Source organism: Thamnophis elegans, chromosome 5 (genome assembly GCF_009769535.1).
Source record: "Thamnophis elegans isolate rThaEle1 chromosome 5, rThaEle1.pri, whole genome shotgun sequence".
Classification (NCBI taxonomy): domain Eukaryota; kingdom Metazoa; phylum Chordata; class Lepidosauria; order Squamata; family Colubridae; genus Thamnophis; species Thamnophis elegans.
The window spans coordinates 40,748,857-40,761,046 of NC_045545.1; the positions used below are offsets into that span (position 1 = coordinate 40,748,857).

A 12,190-nucleotide genomic window follows, 5' to 3' on the forward strand; every position below is an offset into this window, starting at 1 on the left:
AGCTGTGTCAGTGCAGCAGGAATAAGAAACCCAGGGAAAGAGCTGTCTATTCAGACTTTCCCTTAGAATTAACATCTCAATAAGAGGCTTTGCCAAGGCAACCTGAGCTAGATGACTCCATCATCATAACTCTATCTTGTGTGAAAGGGGAGGCTGCTGGCCTTGGATTCAGTCAAGTCCTTCCTGTTCAAAATATTTCTTCCTTTTCGTACCATAGAATTACTCTTCCCTAGACTGTAGGAGATGTCAATTTGGCTGTGACCATAGAAGAGCATTTTCTATGTGTAGGACAAAAAATGGTGTTCTTATCAAAATCCATTTGCATTTCTGAAGCTTTAAGAAATCAAGATCTCTGTTGTGATATTTTACTTACTATAGATGACCAGCCTAATTTATCAGCAATATTTGGATGGAAGAGTAATCATATCAACCAATAAGAGAACTTCCCAGAACATTATTCTAGTCATTGTAAAAAGTTGTACCTTGTTTTTCTTTCTCATTCCCATTGTCTTTTCCTTCTCTACCATGTCTTTTTAGATTATAACCCTGAAGACAAAACTGCCTGCTTTTAATTATTCTGGGATCTTTCAGATGGAAAATGTGGAGTATTAGCATAAGTAGCCTTGTGGTTCCTCATTATGAAACCCCTGTGGAAGGCCTCAAAATTATTTTGTGGTCCGGCCAACTGGAAGCTACCCATTAACCCCTTACAATTCTGAATTTCTGTTTGCAGATTAAAAGAACAAGATCTCTCCTTTTCCATGTGGACTAGAACCTCAAGATTGTAGACAGTATGATGCAACATGACCTGTGTGAATACAAATTAAATTTTTATTTTTCTATATCAAGACAGCTGTCCTGTTAATTGTTATTTCCAGAGAGAGAATTCACTGCCCACAGAGATCTTGATTTACTGTTAATAGCTCTTATTCAAGGGAAGTTTTTTTCTAATATTTAATTAAAATCTGTTTGTCAGCCAGTCCTGTTCATTGTCTTTAGAATTAGAGCAACAAATAGTTTTGCTCAAGATAGGCTTCCAGGTATTGGAAGGCTGCTTTTACATGTCTCCTTAATTCTTTTCTCTTGTAAAACATTCAAAAGTGCTTGCTTTTAATAGGATTTGTAGACATCAACTTTCCTAAGCTACTATTTTCTGGATGTGTCAATGGCATTTCGTAAAATATAGCCCCTAGTCATTAACTTAGTTCTGGAGCTAACACAAAGTGGAGTAAAACAGTTGTTTGGTGTTGTTTGGGATAAATTACCTTAGCTTTTCATATTGTGTGGCTATCTCACTGTCATACTATTCATATTCCATCTTGTCATCCGCTAAGATACCTAAACCTTCTTGGATATTCTGCTATGTCTGTACTTGAATATTTGATATTTTATATCTAAATGTTAGATGTTACATATTGGTTTAATTTAGTCTCATGTTATTCAGTGATTCAATTCTCTACTTTAGTTTCAAGCTACTGCTTCATCTTTCAAGATTCAATTCATTCATTATGCTTACTGTCTAGTTTAATAAGGATACTGTTGGAAATAACTTTTTCTTCTTACTGCATCAGTACCCATCAGATTATTGATTGCCAGTAAAAGATGATTGAGTTTAATCTGGCAAGACTTATTTTTGACAAATCAATGTTGGCTCCTAGCAATCAATATTGTTAATTATAAAAGTACTTTTCCAATTATTAGATTTATACCCCATCACTTTGAAGGAACCCCTCATATTTGATATCAAGATCTACCAAAATATTTTTGTTGCCAGATAGATTTCCCTTTTTTTACCCTTTCCTTTTCTGTCTTCTAGGGAGGAGTAATTAAAACATGCTTATAACACTCATTCCTCCATTTTCCTACCTAGAACCTCATAAATTTTAGAAGTTTTCATAGGCATGGTTTTTGTTCCAACACAGATGAGCAGTAAAGGATAGTATTCAGCTATTTGTGTTAACTCACATGTTGAATACAGGCATTGAAAAGCCAAACACCAGAGGAGGATATGTGTGCAATGTGTGTGCCTTCATTCCTCTTATAGGAGGGACATGATCAACACACTTGTGTTTCTGTGTGGGTCTGAGTGTTTTCATTAGTGCTTCTTGATTTATTATCTGCCAATAGCTCACAATAAAAAACTGGTACTATTATAGAATTCCAATGGCATCCAATGCCTCGCAAACTGTTTTGGTTAATGTGTCATGTTCTTGAACTCCTGGGCTACCATATCTGGACTGCAAACATCAGATGACAATTAGTAGGTCTTTGTTGCCATTTGGGGGGCATTTGAATTTCTGCAGTCCAAATATGGTGCTTTTGCTTATTTCTTGCCTTTTGTCTCTTATCCCTGTCTTTCATTCATCCAGTATGTGGGGGTCATACAAAGAAAATACCTGAATCTCCTTTGATGTTTTTCTTGCAGAAGGTAAAACTTCCATTTTCTTGGGAAGTAGTTTACATTGTTGTTGGGCAGAAGGTTCACAGCTTGCAGGTCATTGATCACTTCCTCAATGTCACCTATGCCAGGTTTTCTAAACCCATATAATAGTTTTCTGCATTTCCTTAAACCTCCCCACTATATTTTTGATATAAAGATTCCCCTTTGTGTGCTTCCCTTGTGATATCGTTTGTAAATATAAATTTAACCATGCTCACCAAAATTGTCAATTGGCTTTCCAGAATTTCGGATAGAAGATTTTTCATACTCACATTTATCTACTCTTTAAATGGAGAGAAAGATATAATTTTATGTAAACCATATACTTTGCCACTTAAATATATTGCCTATCTCTTCCCCACAGGGCTTCCATCGGAGGCAATGGAAATGGTCAAGATGACAGGTGCAGCCATGGGATTGAAGCCTGGCCCCTTTTGTGCATGCATTGAGGATGCACCATATGTAAAAGGGGAGGGGCTTCAATTGCAAAATCATAGATGCTATCTTGACTTTCTGATCCACTGCAAATGTTCTGCTTCCTCATCACTTCCTCAATTACTTGGTTACAGGAATGATGGTTACTTTAATTTCTATATTTGTTTTAAATCCTCGGTTATCTTTACAGGTGCAGCATACAGAATTGTGTTGTTTGTCATCATGCAGTGATAGAGAAAGGAAGTGACCTCAAGGACTGTTTGATTGGAAATAGCCAGCACCTGGAAACTAATTGTAAGTAGAATGTAACCAGTGATTGTTAAAAGGGCTGATATTGTAATCCAGTATTTCTCAACCTTAGCAATTCTAGCTGGGGAATTCTGGGAGCTAAAGTCCACACATTTTAAAATTGCTGAGGTTGAGAAACATTGCTGTAATCTGTCTGTGTTCCTGGAATTGTCCTCTGAAGCGATGCAAATGAACTAGTTCAATTTTAATCCGCTCTATAGATTTAATAAGACAGTAATTGTAGAAGGAACTGCCAGAAGCAAAGTTTTAGAAGTCCAACCCAAATTAAAAAAGTAGAAGCACTTTTACTCACTCACTGTAGATTAAAATTAAATTTTTAAATGACAAAACTTAAATCATGTAGACCAGGGATGTCAAACTCCTGCCCACGCCAATGCATCATACACTAACCATACCTACGCCTGGTTTAGCAAAGGGGAGAATAGTCCCAATATATCACAAGACACTGTTGTCACAATGTGAGTTTGACGCTCCTGATGTAGACAGTAGTAAACTGCACAAAATATTGGTAATTAAACATTTTTATGAGACCATTTGAATATTTGCAGAAAATAAGAAGGTTGGGATAGATCTTTAGAGAGAGCTTAATTGTGAAAACCCTGTCTTAAAGCTAATAGTTTATGCCAGTCCCTTATAAAATGATACCAGCCATTAAAGCTTTCAGAATCTATCGTTCTTTTTACTAAGTGTACTTGCTGGAGCCAAGAGTAAAACATTAGTTCAAGTGAGAACATGGTTTGGCCAGATTCAAACATATATGTTTTTTAGCAGTCTGGTTTAAGTATTATTGTTAGAAAATCAACAGACAACCTCTCGACAATGTATTGTAAATCACTTACACATGTACTTTCCACCGAATCCTGTGCTAAACTATGGGTGCCTGTGTATATAAGTGAGCCTATGCTCAGACATTACTCGCTTTGCCAAGTTACACAGTGCAGCCTTAGCAACTGCTGCATGGTTTCATTGATCAACATGATGTTCTGTGTTGGGATCTAAGCAGTTCATGCTAGGATCAAGGTGAAACAAAGTTATTCAGATTAAAAGCATGCCCACAACAGACTTATTTTAAGGATGAAGTGCTTTCCTTCATTACATTTCAAGGAGTGTTGGCAACTGTCCCATGTGAATTGATGAGGTCCAGTTTGACAAAGGACAGCTGTCTAAACTATCTCTTCTCATCCTGAAGCTTTGTAAGAATATCTGAAGTGATGTGTTCTCCTTTGCTTAGGTGTGGGCCTATGAAAAAACTATAGCATTAGCTGGTTATGGTGGTCTGGGTGGGGTTGTTTAAAGTAATTTCCCCCCACAAGCAATGGGCTTCTAAGGTCTTCAAAGTTTGTAATGGAAAAACTGACTGAGTTTGTATATACACTATATTTATGCTTATTGCAGAAGTATTTATACTATGTTTTGCCATTTAATTTGGACACTAAGGCAGTTAACTCTCCAGAGTATCAATAAACCCTGTGCAGGATTTTTTGTATCTTGGATTTTTGAACAAATTTATCTCTAAAATTAGAGATGGATAATATTTTAAAGCAACCAGTAACATCTTTTTAAAAGACAGACAGACAGACAGACAGACATATTTATGCACACATACACACACACAAACGTACAGAGTGCCCAAGAAGTCTAGCTGACTTCATCAAAGTATAGCTTGCTTCAATCTCTCTTTTGCTTTAAACATCAGCTTTCAAGAATAAAGTAACCTTCTTTAATCCTTAAGCCTTAATATAGACCTGAAGGATGCTAATTCGGGAAAATATATGTCTAGCATTACAGAGTAATTTGTTTGGTGGCTGGGCTATTTTTATAACTAGAAAGAACTATTTTCTATCTTCGCTTTATTCTGCTATCAAAGTAATTATAGCTTGTCTTTTTACCCTCTATATTTTCTCTCTTAATTAAATATTTGGTAATTTCTTTTCCCTTATTCTTCTTTTCCTCCTCTAATGAACAATATTTTAAATTATGAGGCATCAGCAGTTTTTATTGTCTTCATATGAGCCAGGAACAAAATGGAATTATCTTTGAGAGGCTTCTATTGGATTTTTTTCTTTTTTCGGTTTAAAATATTCTGAATATTCCTACTTAGCTAAAGTATCACAATATTATGTTTTACTATTTAATTATTTTATGTTGAATTAAATCACTTCACTTTGCCATTTTATAATCTGTTCATTCCAAATTCTCATTTATATTCTGATACATATTTCTGACCCTTCTTTTCCGAGGGGCTGAAACACTGCCTCCTTAAAAAAAGGGTTTCCGGAACTATGAATGTTAGTACACCTTTTACGACGTAATAGTTTTTTTTAAACTGAAGATCTAAGATCTTTTTTTAAAAAAGAAGTAAGTATTGTACAAAAACGATTGTTGGTCATTCAAGAAGTAGCTTTATTATGGCGCTGTAAGTTAAAGAAACATAATAATCAAGATAAATTGATGATATCTGTACTGATATATATTCTGCGTTCTGATTTCCATAACATACATTGTTCACTTCTCTTCAATCAAATTCTCTTTAGCTAGTAGCTGTCAGTGGTCCTAATCCAAATTCCAACAGAAACCATGCCCAACTGCTTGTCACCTAGAGATTTAAAATTCATAATTCTTCTGTAATAATGATTACGCTTTAGTCAAGAGGTTGAGAGAAAGCTGCTTTGAATGCAGAAGTCTATCCTGGATTAGAATCCACCATAACAGGAAACAGTTCTGTGTGGCCTGAGATTCTTTGTAAACAGCCTATGTGAGTCAGAGACCTTGTTGTTAGCAGTCCAAATCACCATATGACATTTGTATAATAGCAACTGTGCATCTGGAAGGTCTTAGAAATTTAACTCTAGGGAACCAGCTATGTACATGAAGTGGCATCTGTATATGACCCGACTCTCTGATTGTATATGAACACCCTTTGCCAAGAATCTGCAGTCGCATACATCTCCTGTTATTGCTTCCTATTTTCCCTTCTAAGGTGGGTTCAGTAGCCCTTCAGATGCATATTGTCATACATTCATTTGAAAGTACGAACAATTAAAGTTTTCCCAGACCATCAGCGTTTATGCTTACTAGTGACGACTGCAGAGCATTGCAGCACAACTTGCGCTTTCCTTTCTCTGCAATGACTTCATTTAGAAAGTTCCTCACAAAGAGAAACTAGTTAGGCAGACAAGATAGAAGTACTTTTGCTATCGAGAGGCACCTACCTGTGAGAAGGCAAAGTAAGGTAGGATAAAGAAAAGTATTACAGCATGGCTTATCTTCTGGCATGTAAATAATTCTTCCTAGTTCAATATGACTCTTCATCAAGCAATCTATTCAATCTTTTATAACTGTAAAAAGGTGTAAAAGAGATATTTGATATGCAAAAATCTTATCGTCATCTTGCTACCACTATATTTAATTTTAAAATGTATCCACAAACATGCCTTTTTTTCAGCTACATATATTCAGAGAGATATTTATATGCTTTTTATCTGCAGAGCAGCATTCAATGTAGTTTAAAGGTAAAGGTTCCCCTTGCACATATGTTCTAGTCATTCCTGACCCTAGGGGGCAGTGATAATCTCTGTTTCAAAGCCAAAGAGCCAGCACAGTTCAAAGACGTCTCCATGGTCATGTGGCCGGCATGACTAAATGCCGAAGACGCACGGAACGCTGTTACCTTCCAACCAAAGGTGGTCCCTATTTTTCTACTTGCATTTTTACAAGCTTTCGAACTGCTAGATTGGCAGAAGTTGGGACAAGTAACGGGAGCTCACTCCCGTTACTTATGCGGCGGTAGGGATTCAAACTACTGAACTGCCAACTTTCTGATCGACAAGCTCAGCATTTAAGCCATTGAGCCACCGCATCCCCTATATATATATATCAATGTAGTTTAGCATATTACAAATCGTACAAAAACTCCCACATTAAAATATAATATTTAATTATAATGTATAAAAGTGATAGCCTTTAGTTACAAATGCAAACTATAAGTGATAGGATAATTAAAATCAAGAACTAGGGGGAAGGGGGGACTTGTCAAAACAACAATGTTTCAGTATCTCTTTTTAAAAAAGAACACCATTTTACTTATCCTGTTGGAGGGAGAGTTTTAAAATGTTAATTCCCCTGGTCTGATTCTGAAGAGAAACTTAGGGTTGATCAGGATTCATAATTCTACAAAAGATATTAATTCCCAAGTAACAATACAGAAAGACACATTTTTCCTTGATTAATGAAGGCAACCTGATATCATAGACTAAAATCTATGATATCCTAAACTCCTAAAATCCCTCCTGGGTGAACATTATGGAAGTTGTAGTCCAAACTGTCTGGGGTTCAATAAACTACATTCCTCAGGCCAAGGTATCCGAGAGTTTGTGGGAAAATATCTTAAATACATAGGCTTCTTCCCTTTCACAATGGGTTGTATGAAAGTTCCCCCTTGAAAGAAATCTCTTTTTTCCCTTTCGCCTCTCTAGTGAGTCCAGTGAGCTGCCCCATTTTGATTGTTTCTCCTAAGAATATTGCTTCTCTTTCCTTCTGTCCTGGCTTGCAATCCTTGGAGAGGATTAAGCTTCCAGTTTGCCCTGGCACCTACTGAATGTTTTCTTTCCCAACAAAAGAAAGACACATCAGACCTTTAGTAGACATAAGCAGTGGTCTTCCTTCTTACTGAAAGCCTCTCATGCTTTCTTGATTTTGAAGTATAGGGGAAGCAGTCTGGGTCAGCAAATGGTTACTGTAGTTCTCTTTCCTCCATAATAATTACAGCGGATAGATATCATAAATAGAAGAAGGTGTGACCGTGCAGGTTTTAGAGCAGAGGCAGTGGTTTCCTGCTATAGTTTAAAAATTGGTATTTATTCCTCATGTTGATGGAAGTTTATTCATCGATTTAAATCATTTATATACTGCTTAGCAATAGCAATAGCAATAGCAGTTAGGCTTATATACCGCTTCATAGGGCTTTCAGCCCTCTCTAAGTAGTTTACAGAGTCAGCATATTGCCCCCACAGTCTGGGTCCTCATTTCACCCACCTTGGAAGGATGGAAGGCTGAGTCAACCTTGAGCCGGTGAGATTTGAACCGCTGAACTGCAGATAGCAGTCAGCTGAAGTGGCCTGCAGTACTGCACTCTAACCACTGCGCCACCTCGGCTCTTTCCAGGAATATAAATCTTAAATAGGTTTACAATTAAAAGTTATAGTTTAAACAATAGGTTAAAACATTTAACAAAAACATACTTTAAGGCACTATATTTTTTTCCTGTTCAACTTTGTCCAATAGGACTGCCTGGACAAATCCCTGCCATCTTCTTGGCAAAGTTTTTCAGAAATGGTTTGCCATTGCCTCTTTCCTGAGAGAATGACTGGCCCAAGGCTACACAGCTAGCTTTGTGCCTAAAATGGGACTAGAACTCAGAGTCTCTTGGTTTCTAATCTGATGTTTTAACCTCTCTGCCAAACTGAATCTCTAGGCACTATATAAACAGTGAATAAAGAGAAAATCAAATCAAACTGCTCAAACAATAGAAACTTAAATCTAAAAGCAGGAATGAAAATTTTTAAATCATGGTGGCATTAACACATTATTTAGAGGCGTGGGAGAATTTTTTTAAAAAGTCTTTGCTTGGTGCCAAAATATACAGTAAGGTCTGGCAGGTATGTTCAAAGGAAGCCTGACTATCAGTTGATAAGTGAGCAGTTTTGGGTTATGGGCTTAGTGCTTTTCTGGAAGCCAGCAATCACGTGTAGGGCAGAGGGTGGCTTCATGCCATAAACCTCAGAGAAAGGGTTGGTTCTTTCTCTTCTCATTCACCGCATAACCCTGCACCACCACCATCATTACTGGTCAGCTGCCCTTCGGGAGGCTGATCCAGGTCACAGGACCAGTATCAGGATTTTGTATAGATTGAAAAAGCTAAACTTCAGTATTGCCCATAGCAATGGAGGACAGGGGCCAGTGGAGTGGGGCTATGTCCACACCAACTTTAACTGGCCAAACAATGATGAGTTGATCCCATGGCCAAAAAAAACCAGTGGCTGTGATATCAGCAGAATAGTTGGTAAAGCATGCCAAATTGCGCCCACAATAAAACTGCCAATGGTTGTTGCTTTGGTGCAAATAGGAAAATGCTCTGAATTCCATCCACTGTCAAAATAAATCTATGAGTGGAACACATTTGCCATAAGCTACTGTTGTCTGTGCTAAATAGCCTGCTTCCTTTTACTCTCCCAGCTACATACTTTCCAGAACCCTTCTCTTCTACTTGTACACCACCCAGAGACCTGTGTTGGGAAATAGCCAGGCAGTGAGGAGGTCTCAAGTGGGGAATTAGCCTTGAATTCTTGTGCAACCATAAGAAATCCAGAACTGACCTCTCCACCTCCAAAGCTTCATAGAGCCTTGTCTATTTGGTTCCAAGAGAAGGCAAACAGTCTGGGGAGATTCCTGAATAATAAGAAAAATATAATAATTAGTTTGAACTCTGCACATATGGATCTGGTTGCCTGCGCCTAACACTCTGTGAGTGTGATGGGCAGTTCCAAAATTTGATAAATAAATGTGTGTTTCTTGCCATTTGCTCTTTGTGTCCTCAAGGCTCTTATGCTTTCTATCATCTTAATATTCATTGGGGTAGTAGGGACCAAAAGCGTTGCATTTCAAGACCACATTCATGGAGATGCATACATGAACCTGCATATGTCTACATTTTTGTAGCTTCATGCCCATGCTCAACTCACTGTTTCTTTTTAGATGATATTATTAAAAATATCTCCAGCTTTTAAAAAGTGTTCATACACAACTGAGCCTTTTCGGCAGTGGTGTATAATAGAAGAGCAATTTAGTGCCAGGGACTGTACTGTATTTTATTTAAAAGGATTTATGAAACTGTGTGTAATTGAGTGAGTAAACTGAATATTTTTGAGCCCCTGAGGGCTGGAGCTTCGTGGTGGTCCTGGGTTTTGGTCCTAACCTCTTCTTTCTTCTCTTCCCACACACTCCTCCTTCTCTTCCTCCTCCTCTTTTATGGCTTAGCTTTGCCACCACCAGCAGCAATCTGTCTGGGGCTAATTGAGCAAATAACAAGGAGGTGCTTTCATATTCCCCCCAAGGCTACGTTCCCAAGGAGAGATGCTGCCAGAAGATATCTGCTATCCATTGGGGGGGGGGGGATACTTTTCACTCCAGTACCATGTTGGAGTTTGTTGGAACAGAGTCATTGTTGTCCTTATGTTTGTCAAATTGCCCCATTATACACAATACTGTAATCCATAAACTTCCGGAGCCAGATTTTCTGTAAGTTTGTCACACCTATATTTTCCAAGGTCTGATTCTTCCCGCACTCCCTATAAAAATAAGTGCCACATTCTCTAAGCCATTCAGGTGGGAGCTCCTGGGCCAGGCAGTCCTGCCTCCCTCACGTTCTGATGGGGCTCCGAATCTGCCTGGCAGAGATGCTCTTGGTCTTAAGCAGTCATGCCAACAAATTCTGGGACAGTTTTGAAAGTACCTTCTTTAATCCCTCTTTTCTGTGTGGTTTGAATGCATCTGTAGCCCTGCCAATGGCAAATAAAAGACAGCCTGGTCAAAAATTTCTGGGGAGGTGGAGAATTTGTAAATTCCTATCTGGCTCTGAGAACAGAATGAAGCCAGCTGAAGAAGCGTTGCCTCTCAACCAGGGATTGAGTGATTCTGGGCCCACTTCCATGTAGGGCTAACCCAAGAAATTTGAACAGTGCTTAGGATTGGAGAGTGTTACCTTCCTTTTATGCTTATGTGATTCTGTACCTCCCAGCTGTGTTACTTGACTGCAGTGATACAGACATGAAAGTTTTCTCATTCGAGTTCTGAAACCAGGTTATTTCACTCAGCTTGGAACATTATATTTGAGGCTTTCACTTTACCCCATCACTGCCACATGCACCACATAGTCTCTTTTGTGTCACAGTGGACAAAGCATAACTTTTAAACTTTTCTCTCTCCCAAATGCTACTCCCCCCCTTCTCTCTCCCTCCCTCTCTATTGCAGCTAAACATGCAAATGAAGTTATTATGGGCACTGAACAGCTGATGGAAATCTGAGTCTGGCAGAATTGAAGGATGGATTTCTGGCAACCTGAACCAATAGCTCAGCTGGAGATTGTGCTACATGAATTTCTCCTGGCATCACTGACGCTGACAGCCACTCCTGCTCCAACTTCTTCTTTACCTCTTAATAAAGAAATATTTACAACGACATCTGTCTGTCTCCTCCATTTAACTAAGAGTTCCCCTGCTCCTCTTCTCATTGACAGGCAGGCTGCTTTGCAGAGGATGATATGGGGTCCCTGTAAATCCAGTGAACGCATTTTGTTGCCAGCCAAGCTAAGAGCGAGGACCACAAGATTGCTTTCAGCCAAAACAACAGCTGACCAGAGTATCTGCAATGAAAGTGCCAGTTCTCTGAGTACCACTAATTAGAAAAGGAAGGTAGTGCATGTTGATTCAACTTTGCATATGAGGTTAAAAAACATTACATAAGGGGAGAAGAAATGGGGTGCAAAGTGATGAAGGGTCAGAAAAGTACTCTCTATCCATTTGGATTGTGAACACTGTGCTTATCTTTTTCTTAAGTGGAAGTAGTTACTAGCTTCTATTGCCTGTAATTCCCAAAATTATTGTACAAACTATTCCAATCATTAAAAAAAACTGGAAAAGAGAGGAAAAACACTGTAGACAATATGCATGTGTAAGCCAACAGTGAGTATTAGATTTTGCCAAAAATGTAAAATAAACACCTTTCATTCCAGATTGGGACAAGCACATAACGGTACAGATTACCATTATCTGATCATCATTAAGTGTGTCCCGACCACTAAGACAATTACTAGTAAAGTAATTACTTGGAGACAATTACTATTGGCTTTTGCACAGCCCTTCTGAGATCCCCAGATCAATTTGGTAGTGCTTGTGACTCTGTATAGAGTCCACTGTATAAAAATATAACTATGCAGTGATGTTGTTGAAT

At 38.3% G+C, this 12,190-nt stretch overlaps 1 protein-coding gene across 4 annotated transcripts in view; it reads left to right on the top strand.

Annotated features, from left to right (window-relative positions):
* The window catches only part of EIF2B3 (eukaryotic translation initiation factor 2B subunit gamma), a 122,323-nt gene extending 110,902 nt beyond the window's left edge, over window positions 1-11,421 (top strand). For all 4 annotated transcript variants that reach the window (XM_032218434.1, XM_032218436.1, XM_032218433.1 and 1 more), the window contains 2 exons: window positions 3,066-3,169; window positions 11,213-11,421. In XM_032218434.1, the coding sequence (XP_032074325.1) occupies window positions 3,066-3,169; window positions 11,213-11,265 (157 nt within the window). In that variant the 3' untranslated portion in view covers window positions 11,266-11,421. The remainder of the gene's footprint in view (window positions 1-3,065; window positions 3,170-11,212) is intronic.
* Window positions 11,422-12,190: the final 769 nt, after the last annotated feature.